Source organism: Bacillus rossius, chromosome 14, assembly GCF_032445375.1.
Source record: "Bacillus rossius redtenbacheri isolate Brsri chromosome 14, Brsri_v3, whole genome shotgun sequence".
Taxonomy (NCBI): domain Eukaryota; kingdom Metazoa; phylum Arthropoda; class Insecta; order Phasmatodea; family Bacillidae; genus Bacillus; species Bacillus rossius.
Window position 1 is genome coordinate 7,115,767 of NC_086341.1, and position 25,956 is coordinate 7,141,722.

General features: G+C 40.4%; 1 protein-coding gene across 2 annotated transcripts in view; it reads right to left on the bottom strand.

Moving 5' to 3' along the window:
- Window positions 1–974: 974 nt before the first annotated feature.
- LOC134539092 (carboxylesterase 4A-like) overlaps window positions 975–25,956 on the bottom strand; it is a 34,623-nt gene continuing 9,641 nt past the window's right edge. For both annotated transcript variants that reach the window (XM_063380823.1, XM_063380822.1), the window contains exons 2-12: window positions 24,824–25,050; window positions 21,145–21,303; window positions 18,615–18,762; window positions 16,419–16,607; window positions 14,896–15,086; window positions 13,266–13,452; window positions 10,947–11,039; window positions 10,745–10,848; window positions 8,092–8,242; window positions 6,120–6,240; window positions 975–4,141 (exon numbers count right to left, since the gene is read on the bottom strand). In XM_063380823.1, coding sequence (XP_063236893.1) covers window positions 3,910–4,141; window positions 6,120–6,240; window positions 8,092–8,242; window positions 10,745–10,848; window positions 10,947–11,039; window positions 13,266–13,452; window positions 14,896–15,086; window positions 16,419–16,607; window positions 18,615–18,762; window positions 21,145–21,303; window positions 24,824–25,018 — 1,770 coding nt within the window. In that variant the 5' untranslated portion in view covers window positions 25,019–25,050 and the 3' untranslated portion in view covers window positions 975–3,909. The remainder of the gene's footprint in view (window positions 4,142–6,119; window positions 6,241–8,091; window positions 8,243–10,744; window positions 10,849–10,946; window positions 11,040–13,265; window positions 13,453–14,895; window positions 15,087–16,418; window positions 16,608–18,614; window positions 18,763–21,144; window positions 21,304–24,823; window positions 25,051–25,956) is intronic.

Below are 25,956 nucleotides of genomic sequence, written 5' to 3' on the forward strand. Positions count from 1 at the left end.
ATACAACTACAGTTAAAAGAGATTGAAAATATTACATTAAAATGGTTCCTAACTCAACATTTCAAACAAGGTAATAGCAGATAAACCAATATGACAATGCTACATGACACAAAGACAAAATAACAACTAAATTATTTTATGCATGCTGTATAAGATACAAAGATTTTCCTGTAGAGCAATAAATTTATACAAACTATTTCATTTTAGTCATATATGTAAGTTTAAAGTTTAACTTTTTCAAACTGTCTTGCTCTAGACATTTTTTTGTTTTAAGTTTAACTTTTCTTGTGGAACTCAGAAAATTTTGTTATTAAAATTTACTAACAAATATTTTATCATCTATTTTTGTACTGTTGAACATATAAGTTTTTATATTAGTCTTTCTTTAAGTAAACACATATATGCATATAATGACAACATATTTTACAACATGTAAACGGTGTAGACAATTTAATGTTCAAACAACGCAATCGTTTTACGCACAATTTGTTTTTACTTCCTAATTCCAAGAATTTATTTGACACATTGTTGGAAGATCAAACTATTGAAATTGGTCAATTTAGAGTATTAATTATATGTTGTAACCATTCTCTAATACGTCCTGCCAATATGCGGTATGCCCTTTGTACTCAGCAACTAGCAAAAATAATTTTTTGTACTTTAATATTCCTTTGGAAACCATTAACACAGATATTCATCTAAAATTAGATATATTTGCAAATTTGTACATTTACACTGTAAAACTTTTTTTTATACTTTTACAAGGATATGCCTTGGAAATTCAGTTGCCAAAACTGAAAAATCTAAGATAAAGTATCCAACTAAGAAGTTAACTAAACAGTAATGAAACAAAAACTTGGAGGTTACACTTGGAACTGCAAAGAGTAATTTGGAAAATATGTTAAAATATTGAATTAGCAATTCTTACACTATTTAAAGAAGAATAATCCTTTTCGGTTTTTCAAAGAAATATGTTGTTTGTCTATTTTTCTTATTTTCAAATTAATACATGGCAATTTCAATTTTATACGGCTGTAATAACTACCGTAATAAAACATGGGTTATATTATACTGTATGTGGTTAGTCGAGGTTTAAATCTATTTCTAGAGCATTTGGTTGATGAAAACCTGATATTTCTTCAGCGCACTGCAATAGTTAGTATACACTAAAATTTCCCCTTGACATGTATTTTTGAAAATAAATTCATCACTGTTACGTTAAGAAATTTATTTTTCCCTTCCCTCTTTTTTTTTTTTTTTTTTGCAAATCATACTTACTTTATCACCCCTCAAAAACTGGCGCTCTGGGAAAATGCCTTTTTGGCCCGTTTGTGAAAATCGGGGCCCGTACAAGACATGGGTGAAGGGTCGGAAACCCCGCAGGCTTATTTAGCTGAAAGATGGACAAGCACCAGAACTTTCGGAATGTCGCAAAGTTGCATAGAATTAACGATCTGTCCGCGACTATTCTGACAATGAGCTAACAGTTGCACGATATCAATCACGTAAGCAAACCATAAAGATAGAAACGCGCTGGTCGCAGTTGATTCGAACAATGGGAAAGCTAATGTTTGTAATGGCAAGTGGCCTATTGGATTGTGGAAGACAGCCACACAGAGAGACGTTGTACAGTGTTTACACATGAGTGCTATATTTTAAAGAAATGAGCCACTGAATAAATGCATAATGAAATATGATGTTTCATTATACAGGTACAGGTGTATACTTTGGATGACGTCACACCAAGTGAATCCTCCAAATTTCCGATTAAAATTGGAAAATATGAAAATAAAGTGAAGGTACGCTGAGGGAATGAGAAGCCCTCACTTCCCCCTTCCATTCTTCCTTATTCTTTTTACCGTAACTTAGACACTAGATAGAACGAAGTTTTAATGTTCCATATTTTAAATTGTGTACTGGTTAGTGCATGAAAGTCACCGATATGTAGATAACAACCCTCTATTTCAGTTAATATTTTTTTTTACAAACAGACCATAGCTTACTGTGCATATGGATTTGTTTTTTTAAATCACAGTATCAAGATTTGCACTTTGGTTGAAGCCAATATTTGTGGTCTCAACAGTGATTGCTTACATGAATTCATTAGTAAATTATTTTCGGCAGTTCCATGTTGGAGCGTTTTCGTTACTACTAGGCGGTAACAGGGTAACAGGGCAGAAAACTTTGGAAATATGTTATTTATTCATTGATGTGCGAGTAATTAGGATTAATGCATTTAAATTTAGAAAAATAAATTCTAGATTGCAAGGTGTTATCCCTAGGAACAGGTTTTATTTTTTTCCGAAAAAGACATTGAACTAACTGTGTGTTCCATGATTGGGTGAGTTTCTTTCATGTGCGGAAAATAACACGTCAGTCAGTCACAAGCACAAATGAAGGAAGCTAAAGAATGGCAACTCGATGCTACAGCTAACGCTCTTATATACTCTGGAAATGAGGGTACTTTGCGGGATTTATAGGCAACCTGACAACCTAAATAAAAACATTAACTTTTCGAAAGTAAATGTTGGCAAACTTTATTTTTTTCTGGTCGTTAGTTTCTGCGATTATTTATCAAAACATTTTCACGATAAGTTATTTTACAATTAAGGACAACCAAAACACGATGTTGAAAATTTGAATATTTTGAAAAACCATAGCCTCTGTTTCATTGCTACCGCAAGATAATTCAACATTGTCAAAAACTATTCAGAAGTATAATATTTTGCCGTTAATACCCAATACACCTCACTCCTTTAATACACCATTCCATGAAATCTGAACTAAGAATGTTTAGATATAAAATTACTTTTTTTAATTATGTTAAAGACATATTTTTATGTTTTCCCTGTATTCTAAACTTAGTTTTTGATGTTGGCATTTCTCAACCGCGCAGTTTTTTTTTTTTGTGGCAATATCTAGGGACCGGAAAAATTCGCGGGTTCAATGACCTGCAGGATGAAACTCCATAGTTCTACGTACACTCGGTCAAATGCCACCCTCTCATTGGCTTGTGAGACGTTCCAGCGAAGCAGCAGCCTGTGATTCGACAAAGTTTTGGTTGGGGTGGTTTATCATTGGTCCAGAGTCATCCAGGCGGAGTTGTGAGCCGATAGAGGCAGAGGCAGCACTAAGGTATAACTAATTGTATTTTAGCCTGTCGCGAAAATGAAATTCGCGAATTTTTCCGGTCTCCAGCAATATATAGAGACTGGAAAATTTTGCGCTTTCAGTGACCTCTAGGATGGACTCCACAACCCCCTAAAACACTCAGGCAAACGCCAATTGCTCATTGGCTATCGACTCATGACATCTGTCAAAATTGGGCATCTTGCGATTCGATACTTTTTTTCTTTTCGGTTGAATGTTTCCCAATGGTAGAGACCCGTGAATTTCGCGGATTCAATGACCTCCAGGATAGACTCCAATATCCTCCACACACTCGGGCAAATGCCAACTGTTCATTGGCTGTTGACTTGTGAGTCGTCTCGACTGGGTGGCCTGTGATTCGACATTTCTAGGAGTGAGGGTCTCTAATTGGCCCTCAGTCCCTCCACATTAACAGTGAACCAATGACAGAAGCAGCACTAAGGTATAATTATTTGAATTTTAGCATAACACGAAATGAATCCGCGAAATTCACGGGTCTCTACCAATTGGCTCAAAGTCCATTCAGACATACTGTGAGCCAAATCACAGACGCAACATCATGAAGGTACCTACAGTTGTTTGGATTCTAGCGTAACGCGAAAATGAAATCCGCGAAAAAAATTTTTTTCCGGTCCCTATAGCAAATATCCCGTCTTGTGGAGTCGCCGTCTTGCAGAGTCGCGGAGGAAGGGACCGCCGACGTCCTTGTTCGCCGGGTGACGTCGGGTGACGCCGGGTCGGGGGGTGGGGGGGGGGAGGTCACACGAGGGCGACGCCGCAGGAGACGACCAGAGCTACCAGCGCCGCGACGCTAGAGTAAGGCGCCGCCGACGACGACGACGACGAGTAGGCCAGGCCCTGCAGAGACGCCGCCAGGTACTCGTCCAGGAAGTTCTCGCCGACGGCGCTGGCCGCGTCGATGCGCAGGTAGGGCCCCTTCTGGTCCGCGATGGGGGGCCACGCGGGGACTCCCTCCGCCGGCGCCGGGGACCTGCGTCACGTCATACAGTCCCCTCGATCATCCCAGTGCTTCAGCAACCCGGTTTGACACGTAAAGCAGGGGGTTCCCACAAGTGGGGGGGGGGGGGTTACGACGCAGACTGTGTCATTAAAATTTCAGAAGGGGGGGGGGGGTGGTTAAAAGACGAGAAAAAAATATATATATATTATTTACATAGTTATAGCTTCTAATGTGAAAATATATTTTTCTGGTGCTTTGATAATTTATTGAAAGGGATCTTGTAAATCAAATTGGCAAACCCCCGCACTTTCCTCAACAAAAGCAGTTTGGCGTCATCTGTCGGTTCAGGATGGGAAATATTACCTGATATGACCAAAATTATTATTATTATTATTATTAGAAAACCAGTTTTAATTAATGCAAAATGTGATAAAATATAATACTTAAAAAAGTATAATATTATAAAATAATTGAGTAAATCATTGAGAAAATAGCATAAAAAATTTCAGGGGGGGCGCATCATTAGGTTAGGGTGGAAGGGGGGGGGGGTGGCACCTCTGCTTAAAGTCACGTCCGCAGTACGGGAAGCCTTCATTTCACAGACGAGAGAGCCACTCCCGAAGTTCCCCGAAGTTCATGCTCGCTTTTTTTTTATTCCGTACCGCAACAGGTGTATTTATTTGGGATGCAGCTTACTCATACGTCATACGCCGTTCTATCTCATTGTATAAACCGGTGTGGCATTATAAATTTTGCGGTCGATTAGGGATAGGTTAGCTACATTATAAATACGAGAGTAGTTTGATAGTCGCAAGTCCCTGACCGTTGGATTGGTCGTGATGGTCGAGACGACAGAGCTCTTTTTCGCTTGTCTCCACGTTCACCTGACATAACGCTACCTAATGATTTGCCAGAGTTCAGATACAGAATTGAAGAAGAGAGAGAGAGAGAGAGTAAATGCCCATTTGAATGTACATTGCTAAATAGGGATGAGACGCACTGTGTCTCACAGTCCGTGCAGAGCTGGAAAATGCCCTCATGGTAAAAAAATGTTTCCCATCCCCCGACAGCTCATTGGTCATCTCATCGAGTCCATGTCCAGCAGATGTGCAGCAGTAGGCCTACTGTCCGTTCAGAGGGAGACAACCCACCGTGCACTAAAGGACTGTTCCTGTTTGTGTTCGTGTCTGTCTAGTGTGCTGTCCTACCCACGCCACATCCCGTCTCGGGTCAAGAAAAAAAAAGAGCAAATACTTATATTCTTTGAACGATTCCTACAAGATTGATTATAATTTTTTTTTTGACACGCGACATTTATGGTTATACTTTACGTCGTAGAGAACTCTCAATAACGTTCAAAAACGATGTACACGCAAACACACACAAATCAAGCCAAAATCAAACGATGTAGAAAGTCCGCACAAAAAAAAAATTGGTTGTCTGTAAAGTCGGTTTACGGACGATAGTTTAACGTGACAACGTCATAACAGAACATTGACGAAATGATTGCATACTTTTATGAATAAAATTGAATCATTTTTATTTTAATAATAAAAGAATAAATACTTGAAATTATACTAGTAATCAGATTTTTAAAATGCAAGAATAATTAACCTTTATTGCCGAAATTGTGGTTGTAATAAGCAATGGAAACCACATTAACTTTTCACTTCACTTTATAAACAGACGAGTGGAAGAGAGATAGATGCGGCGCAAGCGTTACAATGAGCGTGACGGGACACAGCGTAACGGGATAATGTGCGTAACGGGACACTTTTTTTCGTGCGTGCAGCCGGCGTTCATCGAATTTATTAGACGTTGTCACGTCGAAAAAAAAAAATTGAACCGCGCGCTTCTCCCAAGTGTCTCGTCGCTTCGCATCGTGTCGCGTCGCGCCTTGTCCGACCCTGTCGCGCGCGCCCAGCCCAAAGGCACGCCGACCACATCGCAGGGCCGGAGTTCCAAAAAGCACGTAACAACAACAACAGCAACAAGTGGTTTAAATGACCCCGTGGCGGCGAAGTTGGTCCACAGCTGCACCATGGTCCTCGCCACGGCCAGCTCCGGCCCGCTGAGGTTCTTGTCGTCGTGAGGGAACAGGTAGATGAGGTCGTCCGAGTGCGCCACACCTGGGGAATGAATCACCACCGTGTGAACGAAGGCGCTCACCCCCCCTCCTCGACCGATATCAAACCAAATAAACTACAATAATTAAAAAAAAAATATTACTCCAGGTAGCATCTGACATCTGACCTATTAAAATAGATTAAATTTTTTTTCTGTAAACATTTTATTTTTACATTTTTTGATGGCACTTATTAATTTTACTTCTTTTTTTCTTTTTGTCAAAAATGAGTTAAATATTATTTAAAACAAAGCTATTAGTTTTTTAAAATGGGACGAAACACCACAAAAAAAAATCTTCGTTTATTCGCCCCTTCCAAAAGTTGATGTTGGGCCCTCACTGGTATTTTTTTCAGAAATTTCCTAGAGTATGTGCTTTTCTGAAAAAAAAATTATATATATATTTTTTCTGAAAATTGTATTTTTCAGCAATAATTGTCCCGAAAAAAAATAACAGAGATAAGTATTTTTCTTATGTGGCTAACAAAACTTAATCAATAATCACACAAATGTAAAGTGTTTTAAATGTTACGAACCTAACCTAACTGATCAAACAATTTTACAGTATTTTAAATGTAGCTATCATAACCTGACCAACTTTTCAAAACGGTAAACTACTTGTAAACTACGCAATGCAATTTCACAGAATTATCACATGTAAAGAAAGGATTTCAAAAATACCATTTTCAGAATTTATTTAATTTTTTCAGAAGAGTACCTAATCAAGAAAATTACCCACTATCATGATGCTATACTCATATCCTTTTATTTTAATTAAATTGTAGAGAGAGATAACGCAATGGCAATACACTGCATTCGCATTACAGAGGAGCGAGTTTCGAATGTCAGTTAGAATAGGCTATGGGGATGAGCAACTCAATAATTGAAAATGGCTGCATCAATGCATGCCGAAACATCGGGCACAACATTTCAATGGACGTGGCCTCAATCCAGAAACAATGAAGTAGTTAATGAGTCTAGCCCCAAAAGCATACGATCTAAAACCGAAAAAAAAACATATGTTTCAAAAATTTACTCTAGTAAAGTAACTTCCGAGATAGGAAAACACTTAGCACTATGCGTGCCGATGGTGGTCAGCCATATGCTTTTCAACACCAGACGTGGAGGAATCCCATACAAGCAGAAGTCACAAGGTCTGTCAAACGGGCATGGAAAAGAGATATGACATATGCTATTTCCTCGTAAATGGATCATATGCCCATACCTAAACTTCGATTATTGCCTGTAGTGGATGATTATAGCGTAATGAATGTTGGTATTTTTTTTTTACTGTGAATAGTAATACATATATGTTCAGTCATCCCTTTCTGACAAATCTTCTTGCAAATACCCTCAACCCGTTCTCTTCCAAGAGTGTTGAGGTAAGGTTTCCTGAGAATTTTATTTGTAAATAATTTTAAATGTAGCATATGAATATGTGATTTATATGCTGTTTACATGATAATTTAGCCATTTACGTGTTTTGACCAACCCAGGCAAATGTATGATTGTGTGAGACTAGATGGATTTGTGTAGGAAGGAATCTTGTACTGTATACACCATGTAGAGAAGGTGTGAATGAAACATACTTAATAACTAAGTCTCAACAATCACAAACTTTTTAATTTTTTGGACGTATTTAATTCACCAACAATCTTCTTTTTTTTTTACTTGATTTTGACAGTTTCTTTATAGTGTTTTAATTTTGATACAAATGTACACCAGTGCCTCTACCGGGATTCGAACCCACGACCCTTCGCTCCGAAAGCCGGCGTGCTACCGACTGCGCCACGGAAGAAGTTGGATAGGTTTGCGGTCACTCAGCGAGCATAAGGTAGGAGTGGAGCTGGCGGTACCTCCAGGGAAGGGGTAGTCCACCTCCTCGCCGTAGCCGAACATGGTGTGGCGGCCGTGGTAGTTGAAGGAGTACATGTAGCTGGGCCGCGCGCGACTGTTCTCCTGCACCATGCGGAACGTGGAGGCCTTCAGGAGCGCCACGCCGCATATCTGCCGGGGGCGCGACAACACGTCCTTTGGTTTGCCGTGCGCACCTCGCCGTCTCGCAATCCCACATATTTTCATACCGATTTCGAAAGAAAAAAAAAGCTTCCTTTCTAATTTAATTTTGGTTTTACATGGCTAGGGACCGGAAAAATTCGCGGGTTCAATGACCTATAGGATGAACTCCATAGTTCTACGTACACTCGGTCAAATGCCACCCACTCATTGGCTGCTGTCTTGTGAGACGTTCCAGCGTAGCAGCCTGTGATTCGATATAGCTTTGGTTGGGTATTTCTCATTGGCCCAGAGTCATCCAGGTGAGTTGTGAACCAATAGCAGAGGCAGCACTGAGGTATAACGATTTGTATTTTAGCCTATCGCGAAATGAATTCGCGAATTTTTCCGGTCTCTATACATGGCATAGGTAGAGAATGGAAAAATTCGCGCTTTCAGTGACCTCTAGGATAGACTCCACAACCCCCTACACACTCAGGCAAATGCCACCTGCTCATTGGCTATCGACTCATGACATCTGTCAACTGGGACGCTTGCGATTCGATACTTTTTTTTTGGTTGAAGGTTTTCCAGACAAACTGTAAGCCAATCACAGAAGCAACATGAAGGTACAGTTGTTTGGATTTTAGGATAACGCGAAATGAATCTGCGAATTTTTCCGGTCCCTAGGCATAGGACATAGCTTTGGCTACTTGTCGAAGTAAACACTTTGTGAACTGGTGTGGTTATCGTGTTAGTTGTAAAAAGGTCGCTTGGCTTCTGGGTTGTAGCCGCGTCCTTGGGCGGATAACACACCGACGTTTCGGTCGGAAATTGCAGTCGCCATCATAAGGGAGCAGTTACCTATGTCGTCAGTAGGTAACTGCTTGCTCCCTGATGATAGCGACTTCAATGTCGACCGAAACGTCGGTAAATTATCCGCCAAGGACGCGGCTACAACCCAGAAGCCAAGCTGCTTCAGATAATGGCCGTGAAAAGCCTGCGCACAATATTATCGCGTTAGTTGTTGTCGACCGGGTGAAACCAGTTACTTATTGGCATAGCTTACAGACTAGAACCTGTTAGTGAATATGTTGTTACAACAAGTTACAGAATATCTGGGATATATGATTTATGCCTCGGCGTGCTGAAAATTGAGATAAATAGTTCAACAGAATTATAACATAAATATGGAAAAATCCAATATGGTGGGGTCTAGTATCCCTTAAATGTGCATTAACTCTCTCTTTCCAAACATGATATCTGCCATTAGCGCTGTCCTGGTTTCGGTGTGGTCTGGTGCCAGATATACACCATAGAGCACAAAAGTTTTATTTGATATAGAGCATAATCCAATAACATTCAATTATTATTTCTAAGACACCATCTTGGTTTCAACTATTTTTGTCAAAAAAAATTATAGGGCCTTTATAATTTAATATCTTTTTTATTATTATTTTGAGCATTGAAAATAATTTTCTAGAATGCTTTGTTATTATTAATGAACATCTACAAATAGTTTCGCTATTGAAATAATAATTGGCATTTAGTATTTAATTACATGTGATAATACTATCAATAGACACTAATTTATGGTTTAGAAAATTTACTGACAATGATAGTTTAAAAATGTTAAAAAAAATTATTTTTAAAGATGGTATACGAAACCAAATTTTATTTTAACAAGTTGGGTAGTATGAATGGGGCAACAGTGGTCGCCATTTATTCTGTACTGTAATCTAAGCGTAAAACAGACAATAGTTATTACTTGAACTTGAGATGGAAGCATTAAAGCGGGGAAGCCTTGGTGGTCGTAAAGGAGGGGTAATGAAGGTGGTATTTTCCTTCACCCACTCACTTATTTTTTTAAAAAAAGAGAGATATATAATATAATCTACTCCTGACCGCAAATGACCTTCAAAGTCGGTTTATTTTTTAAGATTTTTTTTAAAGTTAGATTTAATATTGGTTAATAGTTCCAATTATATTATTTTAAGTATTTCCATTTTCAGACTTTTTTTAAATTTCTCTGTAGTATGAGTAAGCCTATTTTTTAAAATTAAAACTCTAAAATTCAAATTTAACCATAGTTTGGATAAAGACTTTTCAGGACCACATAATATCTTTAAAATTGCTTTTTAAATATACATATATATTTCAAAATTTTGAACTCCGTAGTTAGTTAGGAGGTATTCCATACTACCCAATACCTTATAATTATACAGGCCTCCAAGAACTCGAAGTTGGGTCCGCCACTGCTGGAATGACTAAAAAAAAAGGTGGGGGGGGGGAAGCTTTCAGGAGCTTGAGATTCGAGATTTTAAGTACTTGTGATTTTCCTCATATTAGTACTCTAAGCATCAAAAATAATTTTGAAACTCAACCAGAGCTCCTCTGAAGCCCGGGCCTCAAGGATTTAGACTTCTCTTTCCCCCACTCTCGAGGGTTCTGGCTACAGGTATATATATATATATATATAATAACATATATTTAATTACATCTTACAACGCTTACATCAACGAGACCAGGCGTCATCTTGTCGAAGTAGCCGAGTTCCCCGTTGTGGAAGTACTTCTGCACGAGAACCTGTTCCACCATGCCTGTCGCGTCTTCTATGCCTGGGAACAGTTGGAAGACAAAAAAAAAATTTCCCAACTCTCGGCTGGATCATTGAGATATTTGTTCTGCTGACAAAACAGCGAAGGACGAGGCTCACCTCCGAACCTAAGCGTATCCCTCGTGAGGTTTCGACTCAAGTACTCGAAATCGTGAGTGAGCTTCCTTGTCTGCAGGATTATGTCGTAAATGTCTGGAACAGCAGAGGCAGCACATTAATCACCGTTAAATTTGTTACATTCTTCTCGTTTATAAGTGTACTTCATGTAAATTCTAAACAGTTTAGTACATATTTAAGATGACCTCTTTTGAAAATTCATCTTTAAATAACGCTAACCATACTATAGTGAACTGATTTTATGATTAATTGATTTGATATAATTTATTGGACATTCGTCATTACCGTTTTGCACTGTTTGTCATGAAAAAAACCCAAGAATGCAAAATTACAAATACAAATTAAAACATAAACCCACCGATAACAAGTGTAAATCAGCCAATGTCGAACACATGGACCCAGCAATGAACCTGGAAAAAGTATTATGGACAACACAACGACGACAGCAATGACGAACACATTAAAAATTAAAAAATCAGAGAGCACAAGAAGAATTCTGTAAAAGGAATTTAATCATGAAAAAATAACGGTCCAGAAGAACACAGTGGGATTGCAACTACGGGTCAGTTTCAACAATAGAAGGAAATGCAGACGGTCAACAAACTTGGACAACACAGTAAATATACGAACATAACTATGAAAATAAACTTGTATTATGGATAACATAATGACGTCAGCACCGACAAACACATTAGTTTTCCAATGACATAACAGTTGCAACGTTTCGGGAACTGGCATCTGTTCTCGTCATCAAATCCAAACAAACAGATGGACCAAAAGTGCCAAACTTCAATGGAGTATGTCCAACAAATTGTATTAAATCAAAATTTCCCATGCATAAATTTAAAAAAAAACCTACTGCTATTCATTGTTTTGTGGCTGGCCTTGGTAACTCAGGTTCGTTGAGAGAGAAAAAGCAAGGGGAAGTTTACACAATATTTCTGCAATCAACCAGCAAAACAAACTTCACCACCAGCATCAGAATCTTCTGTAACTTATTACACTTTTGATTGTTTGCAGATACATATGGCTAAAAGTCTTCTGTATGTGGAACTATATATATTACCTGTATTAGAAACAAAATTATAAAAGAAACAACATAACTTTGTAACGAAATCAATGGTTACCACAAGAAGCATAGCCTTGGTGGAACTGAAGAAACTATATTGTTAAAATGATCGACAATTATGTCTACTGTAGTCCAGTGTGACACTAGACCTTGAGGGTCTCTGGGCCCATTTACTTTCGAGTGGGTGTAACTGGGGGCTTGGAAAGTCGGAAGGAATAGCCCCCAAAGAAAAGGACATTCGGGGGCTCTACCCTGGAAAATTTGAAAACTAAACTCTTCTGAACAACATTTTTAAGCCAACCTGGAACTCTAATTTCGTTTATGGTTTTGCTAATTTTGCTTAAACTCGGGTTAGTTTTTTAAAAAAATGCTAACGAACAAACTATTTTGAAATTGAAACATTACACAAAGAAATGAAATCTTTGAAAGATTTTTTGCAATATGAAATCATGTAAAACCCAAGTGAAATCGAAAGGTATTCGCCAGCATTTAAAATCACATGCTAGTTACAATTTAATTGATGCTATTTGCCATTAACTTCCATTATTTTTCACAGAAAATGAGGGAAACCAGGAAAATGAAATTGTAATGGACCATAGTGGGGACCTGGACAGTTGCCCGGATTGCTCATCCCTGGAGTCGCCCCTGCTATAGTCTTATACTGTTTAATATTGTACTTATTATTTAGACCAACCACAACCGGTATTGTAAAGGACACTCCTACACAGTACCTACTATCGGCATTATTTCGTATGTTCAGCGATATTTAAGTGGTACCAATAAAACATCAATAGAGACCTGACCAATTTTTGGCTTCAGCCATCTCTAGGCTAGACTCTTTAGTACCTTGCATTTTCGGGTACAAGTCACCTGTTCATCGGCAATTTAATTTGCAAAAGCTACGAGATAGAAATTTTGCAATGGCAAACACAAAGGAGGAGAAGGAAAGGCCACTTGATGGGCTGAACAGGTCCTACTTCCGATCTGGTACACTTACATTGAATAATACTAAGTTTCTGAAAGGAAGATTTTAGCCTGTGATTGGATACTTCTTTGGTTGAGGATTTATCAGTGGCTCAGATTTCTCCACATAAAATTCGAGCCAATAATCGAAACAACAAAACAGCACACGTGTTCCAGTTTTAACGCAAGTTAACTGTCTGTACTCATCAGGAAACTGAATCCACACGGAAAGTATGCATCGGTGGTGGGTGCTGACACGAGCGACTCACTGCCCAGGATGAAACTGCCCTCGTGCTTGGTGACGCCACCCATGAGTGGCACCCGGTGGAAGCGGCCCTGCGCGAAGCTGACGGCGGGCTGCTCGACCAGGAAGCGGCTGCGCGCGCCCACAGACTCCTCCTGGACCACCACGTGGTTGCCTCCCGTACCACGGCCACCCGACTTCAGGTCCCTGTACTGTCCACCAGCAAGGTCGGCGACCAGGGCAGTTTGGGACCGGGGAGTTGGGAACCCTGGATCAGTCAGGGATGGATGTATTGGAAGTGTGGCGGCAGAAGTGATGATGGACTACGGAGAGATGGTCAATTGAATTTGCAACTGTGGAGTAGTTGCAATGGAGAGTTGGAAAAAGTGGAGTAGTCACACAAGGAGTGGCAACCCTGGTCAATCGTTCTAGGATAAAGATTGGATAAAGTGGAGGTGGTGAACTTTGGTGGCAGTTGTGATGTTCCTCTATGGAGGTGCAACCACTGAGATTTGATCAACAGAGTTGGCAACTGTGGAGAATTTTGACTGGGTAGTTGGCAGCAGTGGAGTAGTCGGCCAAGGAAGTGGAAGCCCTGGATTATTCAGGCTAAGGTAGGAAGTGGCAACAGTAAAGGCGAAAGATATTTGGACTATAGAGAGGCAGCAAAGGAGAGATGATCATTAGAATTGGCGACTGTGAATTGGTTGTCGGAAACTGTGGAGTTTTTGTAGTACAGAATTTATAAGGTGGAATAGTTGGGATATGACATAGGACTATGAAGTAACAGCTGAATAGAGGTTGGATGATGGTGGTGGCAACCACGACAGTAATGGACTAGATAGAGAGTGACAACAGTGGCAAGTGTTAGCCTCACACCAGAGTGGTGATTGTGGTGGTAGTGGTGATGATTAATTGTTGCATCCTTGATAAATCAAACCTGAACAGATTGGCAAAATTTTGTTATTACTAGTCACTGTTTCACATCTCTAATGTTTGGAGGCACTTTACTAAGCAACCTTTATTATTTGATTCTTTGTTTTAAATACACGTTCAAAAATAATCGTGGATCCAAAAATTTTAGACTTCCACATGACGTATACATGGTCAAAAGTCTGGAGTATAATAATAATGATATTATTTTTTATTTTTATATGAGAAGATTTAAGTGTGTGATGAGTAATACACATGTAGTTATGAAATTAATCATGTTAAATATATGATTGTTTTAGTATTAGGGTAAGAGGTTGGACGAGAAAAACACTACTGCAAAACTTCGTTGATTGAAGCAGGAGTCTGTTTAATAATGCATTTTCATCATAAATGTTTTTGCGCCTGTCGATTTAATTCGCTGCGTGGTGAATGATTTAATTATTCTACCTACAACAGCTCATATTGACTGGTTTCCTGTGTTTGCATGTTTCCCGAATGTTCGGAGACTGCAGTAATGGATTGAAATGACCTGAATCGAAAGTATTCATTTCAGTACGGACAAAGTAAGGAGTAAAGAAGGGTTGTACCTTGTTTGGTTATTTTCACTATGAGACCACCACGATAATAACAGGCTCAGAACTACCACTTGGGTATCGAACTGAGGGTAGATAGACCATGCTTGTGATGCATCATGTATCACAGCCAGAGCAGTCGACACTCACCAGGAAGCTGGAGTGAGCATTGAGCAGGTCGTGAGTGTCGACCTCCCTGAGGCAGCTCGCCAGCTCGGTGAGGTTCTGCTGGCTGCAGTTGGCCAGCGTGGCGATGCTGCGCGCGTGCTCGACGGGCTCCGGGTCCATGACCCACGTGCCATAGGCGCTGCCGCTCTGCGCGATCACCCGGGAGAACAGGCCTGCGCGCACGAGTACACACGGCACGTGTGGAGACAGATGTGCCTAAACGTGCACACCACTCCATCACCACATCATGAAGATCAATAGTTCTGAACAGATACCGTCGAATCCATATGGTACATGTGGAGACAGATGTGTCTAAATGTACACACCATATCATGAAGAGCAATAGTTCTGAACAGATTCCGTTGAATCTATATGGCACATGAGGATAGACAGATGTGCCTGAATTTACATTCCCCCCCATCACAAGCCAATTAAGATCAATAGCCCTGCACAACCTCCATAGAGTCATCTGGCATGCAAGGAGACAGATGTGCCTAAACGTGCACACCACTCCATTACGATATCATGAAGACCAATAGTTTTGAAAAGATTTCGTCGAATCCATTTAGCACGTGAGGATAGATAGATGTGCCTGAATTTACATTCCCCTCCATTACTAGATAATGATCAACATTCCTGCACAACCTCCATAGAGTTCATATGGCACGCAAGGAGAAAGATGTGCCTAAATTTACATTCCACTCCATCACTAGGTCATGAAGATCAACATCCCTGCAGATCCCTCCATCGAATCCATATGATGTGTGAGAAGACAGATGTTTCTAAACCTACACTCCACTCCATTACTAGATCAAGAGAGCAATAGTCTTGCACAGCCCCGATCGAATTTTCATGATTCATTAGGAATCTGCTGTGCTAAAAGAACATAAACGAATGCATAGAAGACCATGCACATGGCCTGTGAGAAATCGGTTTACAATTGAATTGTTATGTGAAAATTTTTGCCAATGAAATTTCGTGATGAAAATAATCTCAGTTGGTAACGTTAGTAAATAAAAAAATTAAAAATGATTTTCACGTGAAGCCTGTAAACGATATTTTTTTCCAACTCGTAAATAAGATTATTTTAGAGTAAGCAAAAATTGTAGTAAACCAAATTTAAAAAAAAAAATTAGAATATTTTCTTGCCAATACTTTTCTGGTTTCGAGTTCTAATTTCTTACCTGTTACTGTAGCTTTTTATACTAGAAAACAAGTGTTCTTAAAAGAACACATATATAAAGACAACATAAAAAACAATGATAGATATAAGCTATTGTTTATCATATAGATCATTAAAATTTTCAACAAACTTATAAAATTTGAAACTAACTAAATTAATGCAGTAGTGAAACTCTCCTAGTGCCAGATAAGACCATGACTTCAATTTTTCAGGGTTTATTTAAATGATAACATTGGACTTTTGACCAGTAATGTAACCGTTGTGTTTTGTGTGATGTCCACGAAAGGGACCGAAGTGTCCCGACTACACCGAGCGCACTGACCCTGCTCCACCAGAGGGCTGACCATGAGCAGGGTTACCGACGCGCCGCCGGCGCTCTGGCCGAAAACGGTGACGGAGCCCGGGTCCCCGCCAAAGTGGTGGATGTAGCTCTGGACCCACCGCAGCGCCGAGATGTGGTCCAGCAGCCCCACGTTTCCCGGGACATCCTCAGTCTGCAGGCACAGGAACCCTGCAACGAGAAGACAAGAGAGGGAACGATCGTCCAGCAGGCCTCACCAAACATATTGTCACCAGCCATGCAACCCATTTAATGTTGAACAGAGAGGTGGAATTTACAAATCAGTCTCGTAGTCCATCGACCATCTGCAGATAGATTTAATAACTGCAATCTGAAGAAAGGAGAACCTACGGCCCAAAATACCCACCAGTAAGCATCAAAAAAACATGCCGTAATAAGCCACGCAAGCCATTAATGTTGACAAAGCATTAGTATATATATGTCTGGTTTCAAGGTCCATCGGTCATCTACAGGAAGAAAAAACGTGCAATTTGAACACAGGAGAACCTATACTGAAAAATATTCAACAGTGAGCATCACCAAACATTTTTTGACATGCCATGCGATTCAAGGTCCGTCAATCATCTACAGATAAATAATTCTGCAATTCGAAGATCGAACATGTTACAAAATATTCGGCCGTGGACATCACCGGTCATTTTGTGACCAGCCATTAAAGCTATTATTGTGGACAGAGATGTAGAATTGTTAGTATTTTTCAATGTATATCCACCATCTGCGGAAACAAAAATCCTGCTATTTTAAGACATTATTAGACATAAGACATCCTCTGCCATCATTACCATGTTGTGACTTCAATACAAGCACTTTCTCTCCTCGAACAGTTAGATGCAATTGGTTAGGTATCATGCTTAACACGCTAGTGACTGATTACAAAGACGTAAGTTGACACACTTCCTATTTAACATGCATTCGAGTTACACACGATGAGTCTAAAATACGTCTAACCGAATCCTTATTTGACTAGACAATGAAGCACTTATCCATTGGCATATATTACTACTGGGGTGTATTTTATTCGTTACTTAAAGGGATATAATTATGTAATTTAAAAATTAAATAATATGTTGTTGTTTATAAATTGAATGTTGTGCAGTTCCATGAAAGTACTATTATTTCTTTATCACATTCACATTTACTGACGAACATTTACTATAAGTACCGTTCACTAAGTCATATAATTTAATTTACGAAAAAAGGAAACTTCAACAAAAAAAAGGTGGCTGATAATTGGGATCAACAAATGCCTTAGCCTTTACTGAGGCACCACCAGGAACTATTTGCAATGAGCTAAGCTAGGTTGGATGTGACCTATAGACGGTGGCTGGTAACTATGCTCACCTAGAGGGCCCAGCCTGTACTGAGGCACCACCAGGACCTAGTTGATATGGGCTAAGCTAGGTTGGATGTGACCTATAGACGGTGGATGGTAACTATGCTCACCTAGTGGCCCCAACCTGTACTGAGGCACCACCAGGACCTAGTTGGTATGGGCTAAGCTAGGTTGGATGTGACCTATAGACGGTGGCTGGTGACTATGCTCACCTAGTGGCCCCAGCCTGTACTGAGGCACCACCAGGACATAGTTGGTATGGGCTAAGCTAGGTTGGATGTGACCTATAGACGGTGGCTGGTGACTATGCTCACCTAGTGGCCCCAGCCTGTACTGAGGCACCACCAGGACATAGTTGGTATGGGCTAAGCTAGGTTGGATGTGACCTATAGACGGTGGCTGGTGACTATGCTCACCTAGAGGGCCCAGCCTGTACTGAGGCACCACCAGGACCTAGTTGGTATGGGCTAAGCTAGGTTGGATGTGACCTATAGACGGTGGATGGTAACTATGCTCACCTAGAGGGCGCAGCCTGTACTGAGGCACCACCAGGACCTAGTTGATATGGGCTAAGCTAGGTTGGATGTGACCTATAGACGGTGGATGGTAACTATGCTCACCTAGTGGCCCCAACCTGTACTGAGGCACCACCAGGACCTAGTTGATATGGGCTAAGCTAGGTTGGATGTGACCTATAGACGGTGGCTGGTGACTATGCTCACCTAGTGGCCCCAGCCTGTACTGAGGCACCACCAGGACATAGTTGGTATGGGCTAAGCTAGGTTGGATGTGACCTATAGACGGTGGCTGGTGACTATGCTCACCTAGAGGGCCCAGCCTGTACTGAGGCACCACCAGCAGGATGTCCCTGTCCAGGAGGAACTCAGGTCGGAAGTCTCTGGCCGAGCCGACCCTGAATGAGCCCCCGTGGAAGAACACCATCACGGGAAGCCCACTGCCCGACGTGTTCAGCTGAAAATAAGCAGAACAAGCGATGTTAATATGGAATGCTTCCTTTGATTATCAAATCTGACGACGACTTTACTATTGTATTTCATTAGAAACACAACAAAAACATATACAATGCTAGTACTAGCTGAATGGGTAAAATTATTGAATTTTTGTGCCTCTTTGGCTTTGTTGAATTTTCTTGGAAACTAGTTTTTCTTACTTAGCGGCAGTGTCAATTGGTGATACAGTTTCTGAGTGAGGTGGTATTTTACCACGAGGAAACTGATTATAAACTTAGACTTGTTGCTCGAATTCGCAAAATTTACGTAAATTATATTTCATTTATGTAGCTATTGTATGAGTATATAGACAACTCAGGCCTTCAGCCATGGTCATATAGTTTTCAGTCTTTTTGAACCAAGCCGGGCTATGATTGTGGCGAATTGTTTTCTCGAGATCCTGATGTTTTTCCTTGCCCGAATTTCGTCAGTTTTTCCACTAAGTGACTTCATTCCATTTCTCTTTTTTTTTTTTTGGCTATTACCTGCCACTGGACCACAGATACTTTCTGACACAAGTCATTATTATTTATTTAGTCTGATAAAATTTTAATAATGAACAAACAAGGTTTCAATTGCTGATGCCTGTTATCTGCAACTGTGGCCATAGGCGGCATGGCCACTTGATTTTAGATTTATTTTAATTAATTTTGAATTATGGCTGTTACGTAATTTTAGTTTTAATATTTGCCCCTTTCTTTTTTTTTTAAAAAAGTATTGGTTTGTTATAAGTTTTGTAAATCTTATTTTTAAATATGTTTTTATATTATGTTAATTTTTACGTTAATGGTTTAGTTTCTTAATATTTAATAATAACGCTTTGGACTTTCAATCAAAATACTGTGTGCGACGCTCCCCCGCTGTGAGCATGCAAATGGACTGTTCCAAGGCTATAAGGTGGTGGAGGAAATACGTCAAAAAAAAAAAAAAAAAAAAAGGAAAAAGACAGAATGAGCGGTAGGCGGAGTGTCGTCAGCTGATCGCCGTGTGGCGGGTGTGCGCTTCGAGCGTAACGGGCGCGATGGCTCGTGGTATTGGGCCTGGGCAAGCTCGTGAATACTTTTTCAATAAAATCAGCTGACGTGTATTGAGCATTTGGGAATACTTACGTCGTCACGGGTGCCGCCAAGAAGAAGAAGAGTTCATGCTACATTTTCCGTTGATTGCAGAGTTAATATGAAGCATTTAGCACCTCTGCTAAATTACAGCCCGCAAAACTCCGGGCCAGGAGGTCCGGGGTGTGATTCAACGTACATCGTTCGTCCAAGTAAGTGATTCCGGCCCTGAACTTTTGCCCCTGTAATCCCGGGGCGTTGATTTGGACTTGGCCAAAATAAGAGTGAATAATTCAAAAATAACTTCTGCAAAAAGACCCTACCCACAACTTCGAGTGTATGTTCCATCGTGGTACCAATTTTAACGAACCTTGTATCATGCTTGCCGCGAAGCGTCGAAAATTAAAAATCACCCGGGTGTAATTAAGACATTTTAGAGTGACATTTATTTTTATTAACTTGTATTTAAAAAGAATTGTAATTCATTATTTATATACATATATATTTTTTTTTGGAGCAGCTTTTCATCAATGTATGATTTTATTTATGGGTTTATTACAGTATTTATTTATTGGTATATACTAAAACGTGGCTCTATTAAAAGCCTCTGTAGCTCTATAGGGCAAAAAGTTATAGGTATTATTGTAATCTTTTTGAGATTATGTCTTCAATTAAATTGCCTGCCATGTTTATGCGCAAGTAGTCCTATTAAAGTTTTTGGCATTTCAAGTAATTACGTGTTTTTCGTTTTAAATACTATTACTCTGTTCTCTTCCTTTTCCAAAAGGTCTTTGAATAATCTACTTAAGAATTTTGGGGCACCGGTTTATTGGAGCAGCCCGCAAAATAATAATTTGAAAAAGATTAAGAATTTACGTGGAGTGTTTAAGGCTGTTCCCAGACGGGTGTCTGACTTGTGGTGGTGTGACACAGGGGGTGCCAACCACGACACAACTACTGATCGCGATTCGAAAGAGGGTTGCCATGTCATTCGCAGTTTCTTGGAAAAAGAACATTAATTTGGAAATATGGTTGGCTGAGTTTCAAAATTAATTCATAAATATCAAATAAGAATACATATCTACAATTATTTATAAAGTATCATTGTATTGGCACATTAAGACCAAAATACAATCATGGACAATGTATATGTTTATCACCTTATTGACTTGGGTCTTGTCCACCAAGATGTTAAGAATCTGGGACCAACAGTACAGGTGCATTAGAAACAAGAAGACTAAAATCTGCATCTTTAAATAGACCCGATCTACTCAAATTAGCCAACTCACGCTGGGCGTATACACGTTGATGTGGAGACAGTCCTCTGGATGTCCGGTGTCGTTTACGTCTAAAACGTCGTATGTAGAGTCTACCAGTGACGTTGGACACTTCCGATTGAACTTTGTGGCGTCCAAAACACCATCCCATGGGACTGGTGGTTCTGGAGGCTGAAAAGAAAAAATTCTGTCTTGGAAAGGCAAAACAATGTCGCAAACTTTTCATAAATAATAATTATTTATTTATATTTTTAATCAATATTTAAATATTGAAACCAACACTTAATTTAAAAAAAACACTCACAAAAAACAACAAGTGTTAGGTTTAAAATATTAAAAACTGCATGGTCACAAAGCTTGAGTTTTGAAAATCATAACCTCAATTTATATTGCAAAAATACACATGAAAAAAACCCAGCAAAGACCACACAATATTTTGATTTGCAGCCTTGGTTATTACATTGCTAACAAAATAATTTAATATTGACAGAAATTATTCCAAAGTATAAAGTAAGTTATAAAGATGTATTTATACACAATTTCATAAATTCTGAACTAAGAATGTTCGTAAATATTTTTCTTTTTATTTAAGTTATTATGTATACGAATTAAAAAATTTTTTTTTCCTCATATTTGAAACGAAAATATTTGATGTTGGCATTTCTCGACCGCACAGTTTACTTTTTAGTGGCCATATACCGCCCGTTCAGTTGCAACCATCCCTCTCCCATGACCGTAGCGACGCGCGCGCCGGATGTTTGTTTGCAATCACCAGACGCGGCACGTAGATCCTGGGGTGCTGTCATAACTTAGAAACACACAACTTAGAAACACATGACTTAGAATTTTCTCAGTTATGACATTTCTAAGTTATGACTTTCTACATTATGACGTTTCTAAGTTGTGTGGTTCTGCGTTGCGTGTTTCTAAGTTATGTGTTTCTAAGTTACGTGTTTCTAAGTTACGTGTTTCTAAGTTCGTGTTTCTAAGTTGTGTGTTTTTAAGTTGTGATAGTTCTAAGTAGTGACTTTCTATGTTATGACGTTTCTAATATGCGTGGTTCTGCGTTGCGTATTTCTAAGTTACGTGTTTCTAAGTTATGACAGTTCTAAGTTGTGTATTTCTAAGTTCTGATAGTTCTAAGTTACGAGTTTCTACGTTATGACGTTTCTAAGTTGTGTGGTTCTGCGTTGTGTTTTTCTAAGTTGTGTGTTTCTAAGTTATGATCTTTCTAAGTAGTGTGTTTCTAAGTTATGTGGATTTTTCCAAGTTTTCTAAGTTATGACAGTTCTAAGTTGTGACTTTCTAAGTGATGTGGCGTTCCCGTAGAGCCGGACTGGCTCTACGCTCAGTGTCCGCCCCACGGCTGGATCGCAGCTCCTGGCTCGGCAATTGAGAGCCGCCAGCGGTCGCGCGTGACCTGTGAAGTGGTCGTCGGGTGATTGGACAAATGGGAGTCCGGGCAGATGAGGCCCGGGGACTGGCGAGGGGGAAGGGAAGGGGTCACCCGCCACTACCTCTAAGTAGCGTCCTTGTCCAGTGGTCCGGTAGAAGGGGAAATAAGGGGTCGAGGTCACGCTGTCCAGTCGGCGTCGCGAGTGGAACCTGGGTGCAACAGCCTGGGCCCCAAAACTTATCAGTAGAGACCTGAAAAATTCGCGGATTCATTTCGTGATATGCTACAATTCAAATAATTATACCTTAGCGCTGCTTCTACCACTGGTTCACTGTTAATCTGGAGGACTGAGGGCCAATTAGAGACCCTCACTCAAAGAAGTGTCGAATCACAGGCTGCCCAGTCGAGACGACTCACAAGTCAGCAGCCAATGAACAGTTGGCATGTGCCCGAGTGTGTAGAGTGTAGTAGAGTCTATCCTGGAGGTCATTGAACCCGCGAATTTTGCAGGTCTCTACTTATCAGCCAGTGCGAGCGTTTCGAAGTCTCTTTCCTGTACGAACGGCTCTGTGTACAGGGGGCCAGAAGTTCTGGCTGGTGATCTTAGGGTCCCTACTCCTATTCCCGCCAGGGCTTGCAGTTTTTTTTAAAGTGAAAACTTCTTTAGCCGCGTTGAGCGATCTTTTCGTAGGGGCAAAAATTTATGGGTTCGCGTCACCGACATGCTAGTGACGTGTTGCGCCAGACTGGCGAATCGCAGTGGCCTGTGTAGGTAGGTACATGTATACGCATATGTACACTAATACATTGTATATACCTATTCGACTGCATCATGTGCGTGTTGGACTCTTTTTTTTATGGGTAAAATCTTGTGATTTCGCATCACCGACATTCTGTAGTAGCAGTAAGTGAAGTTAATTTGACCACGTGAATGCATGACCTAGGTCTGACATCACTGGTAAGTCATAGCTAGGTAATGAATTTTTACGTAATTTTTACATACCTAAAAAATGATGTAAGGATAAATGATATCATGCTGACATCGTACTGATATAATACCAAAATCATTTTCTTGCGTACATTTGACGTAGAAATGATGTCATATTACACATTTTTAAAAACGAAGTTCTAAGTTTTCACTTCTGTTGACAGTCCCCATGACAGTTTTTTTTTTTTTTTTTTTTTTTTAACCTGTGGAAAATTTTCTTCCTTGGGTTCAGGCAGGTTGTTGCCAAATATCGTAAATATGACAACATGGGGAAACACCTCCCAAATAGCATCGGCGAAGCGCGAGACAATTCCCTGCATTGTTTTCAAGAGATTTTTATACTCCACGTCGCTAGATGCCATCACAGTACACTAGTTTTAACGTAGGTACACTCCACACCTCCAAGTTTGCTGGCATCACATGTCTCGCGTATTTCTCACCATTTTTCCCCATGTTGTCCCTATTGCAATATTTGTTGATAAGTTGTCCCAGAAAACGAGCATTGGAAAGAGAGCGAGCGAGCAAATTCCTATTAAATTGCTTATCGAAAACAAAAGATGAGACATGCTTCAGTTGCGTTCCATCAGACCCCCTAACGTAATTTGACACGAATTTTGATACACCACGTGTAGACACGACATCAAATTTATGACGGAAGGGTTCGCAAATTATGTGCACTCTCAATTCGGGATCATGGTAGGTACTTAGACGATTGCTTCACTGTTAAAGATTTTCACCTTCAATTGACGAAGAACGCTGGTTACAAATTGTCCAGGGAGCTTCGGGAGGGAATTAGAGAGCATCGGCTGGGGCCACCAACCCAGCATAGTCGCCGCCGGGTCGTTACCACAACGCCGAAGTACCATAACGCCGAATGTCAAAATTGACTGCAACGCCGACAGCTAGGAAACTGCTGTGTACCACAACGCCGAAATAACAACTGATTGAATTTGTGTGTGATTCTTAAATGTACCTAACGCCGAAATACCACAATCAAACCTAACCTTACCTATCCTAACCTAACCTAGCATAATATAACCTAACCTAGTCTAACCTAACCTAGTCTAACCTAACCTAGTCTAACCTAACCTAGTATAACCTAACCTAACCTTTGTGGCAGTCCTGCAGTGACATTTTTCGGCGTTATTGTATTTCGGCGTTGTGGTACACAGCAGTTTTCTAGCTGTCGGCGTTGTGGTCAAATTGGCATTTCGGCGTTGTGGTATTTCGGCGTTGTGGTGCGTCCCTCTACCGCACTCAGCTGACCAGCGACTCGCGGCAGGCAGAGCAAGTCGCGTCGCACCGACCTTGAACCTGAGACGTCCCGTCGGCGGCCGCGCGAACGGCAGACCCTGGAACTGGAAGACGGGGCGCCGTCTCCAGCGGGAGGCGGTGGAGGAGCCGCGCGCCGCCCCCAGCCCCGGCAGCAGCACCTCGGGGGCGGCCCCCGCCCCCGCCGCCGCCGCCAGCAGCGCCAGGGCGAGCTGGACCCCGCACCACATGGCGCTCACGACGGAGGCATGCCGTAGTCCTCCTGGTGCGACATTCACACAGCCCAGGTCAGCTCAGCGGCTCCAAACACAGGGAAGCCTACTACAACTCACATAGTTTCGGTTACCTGCAAGAATTTCAGAATATTTACGAATTTTTGCGTTTTAACGCCACTTCAGCCGCTAAATCAGAAGTTTCCAATGAAAAACAAGCATGTTGTGACTGACCTGACCTAACCTAACCCTTCGATTTTTTTTTAAATTTTCAATTTTTAAGAGAAATCCGAAGTTGCACGAACGTGGTAGGGAACCGAAACTACGTGAGTTGTAGGCTACCGTTAAATACACATGGGAAGCCTTCTTTTCACGTACGAGAGAGCCAAACGTCCGATCGTGCATCTTCGTATTTTTTTTTTTTTAGGTTAGCTACATTATAAATACTTTAAAACATTGTGGACGGTTGATTTGGTTAGGATAGCTACATTAACGATACTGTGAAATCATGTAAACGGTTTTCCCCCAAATAAATACACCTGTTGTGGTACGGGAAAAAAAAAAGCGAGCATGAACTTCGGGGAACTTCGGGCGTGGCTCTCTCGTCTGTGAAATGAAGGCTTCCCAATACACACACACACTTCATATAGTAACCCCGAGGTTACTTCAGACTGTATTCTATTGTGGTTTCCTGAATGGTTAAGATGATATGATATTCACACACTGTAGTTTTTTTGTAAATGAAACAAGAATATTCATGTAAAATAACTGATGTTTACATGAAAAAATTTGTACACTACAACAGAATAGCGTAAGCATTAATACTAACATTTTAGACATCACCGTAAACTGACAGACTATTCTGCGAACATTTTTTTTGTGTCCTGAATTTAACGAGTCCTTCGTGATTTAAAATAACTCGTTCTTCATTAAAAATAAAAAGACGACGTATTCCG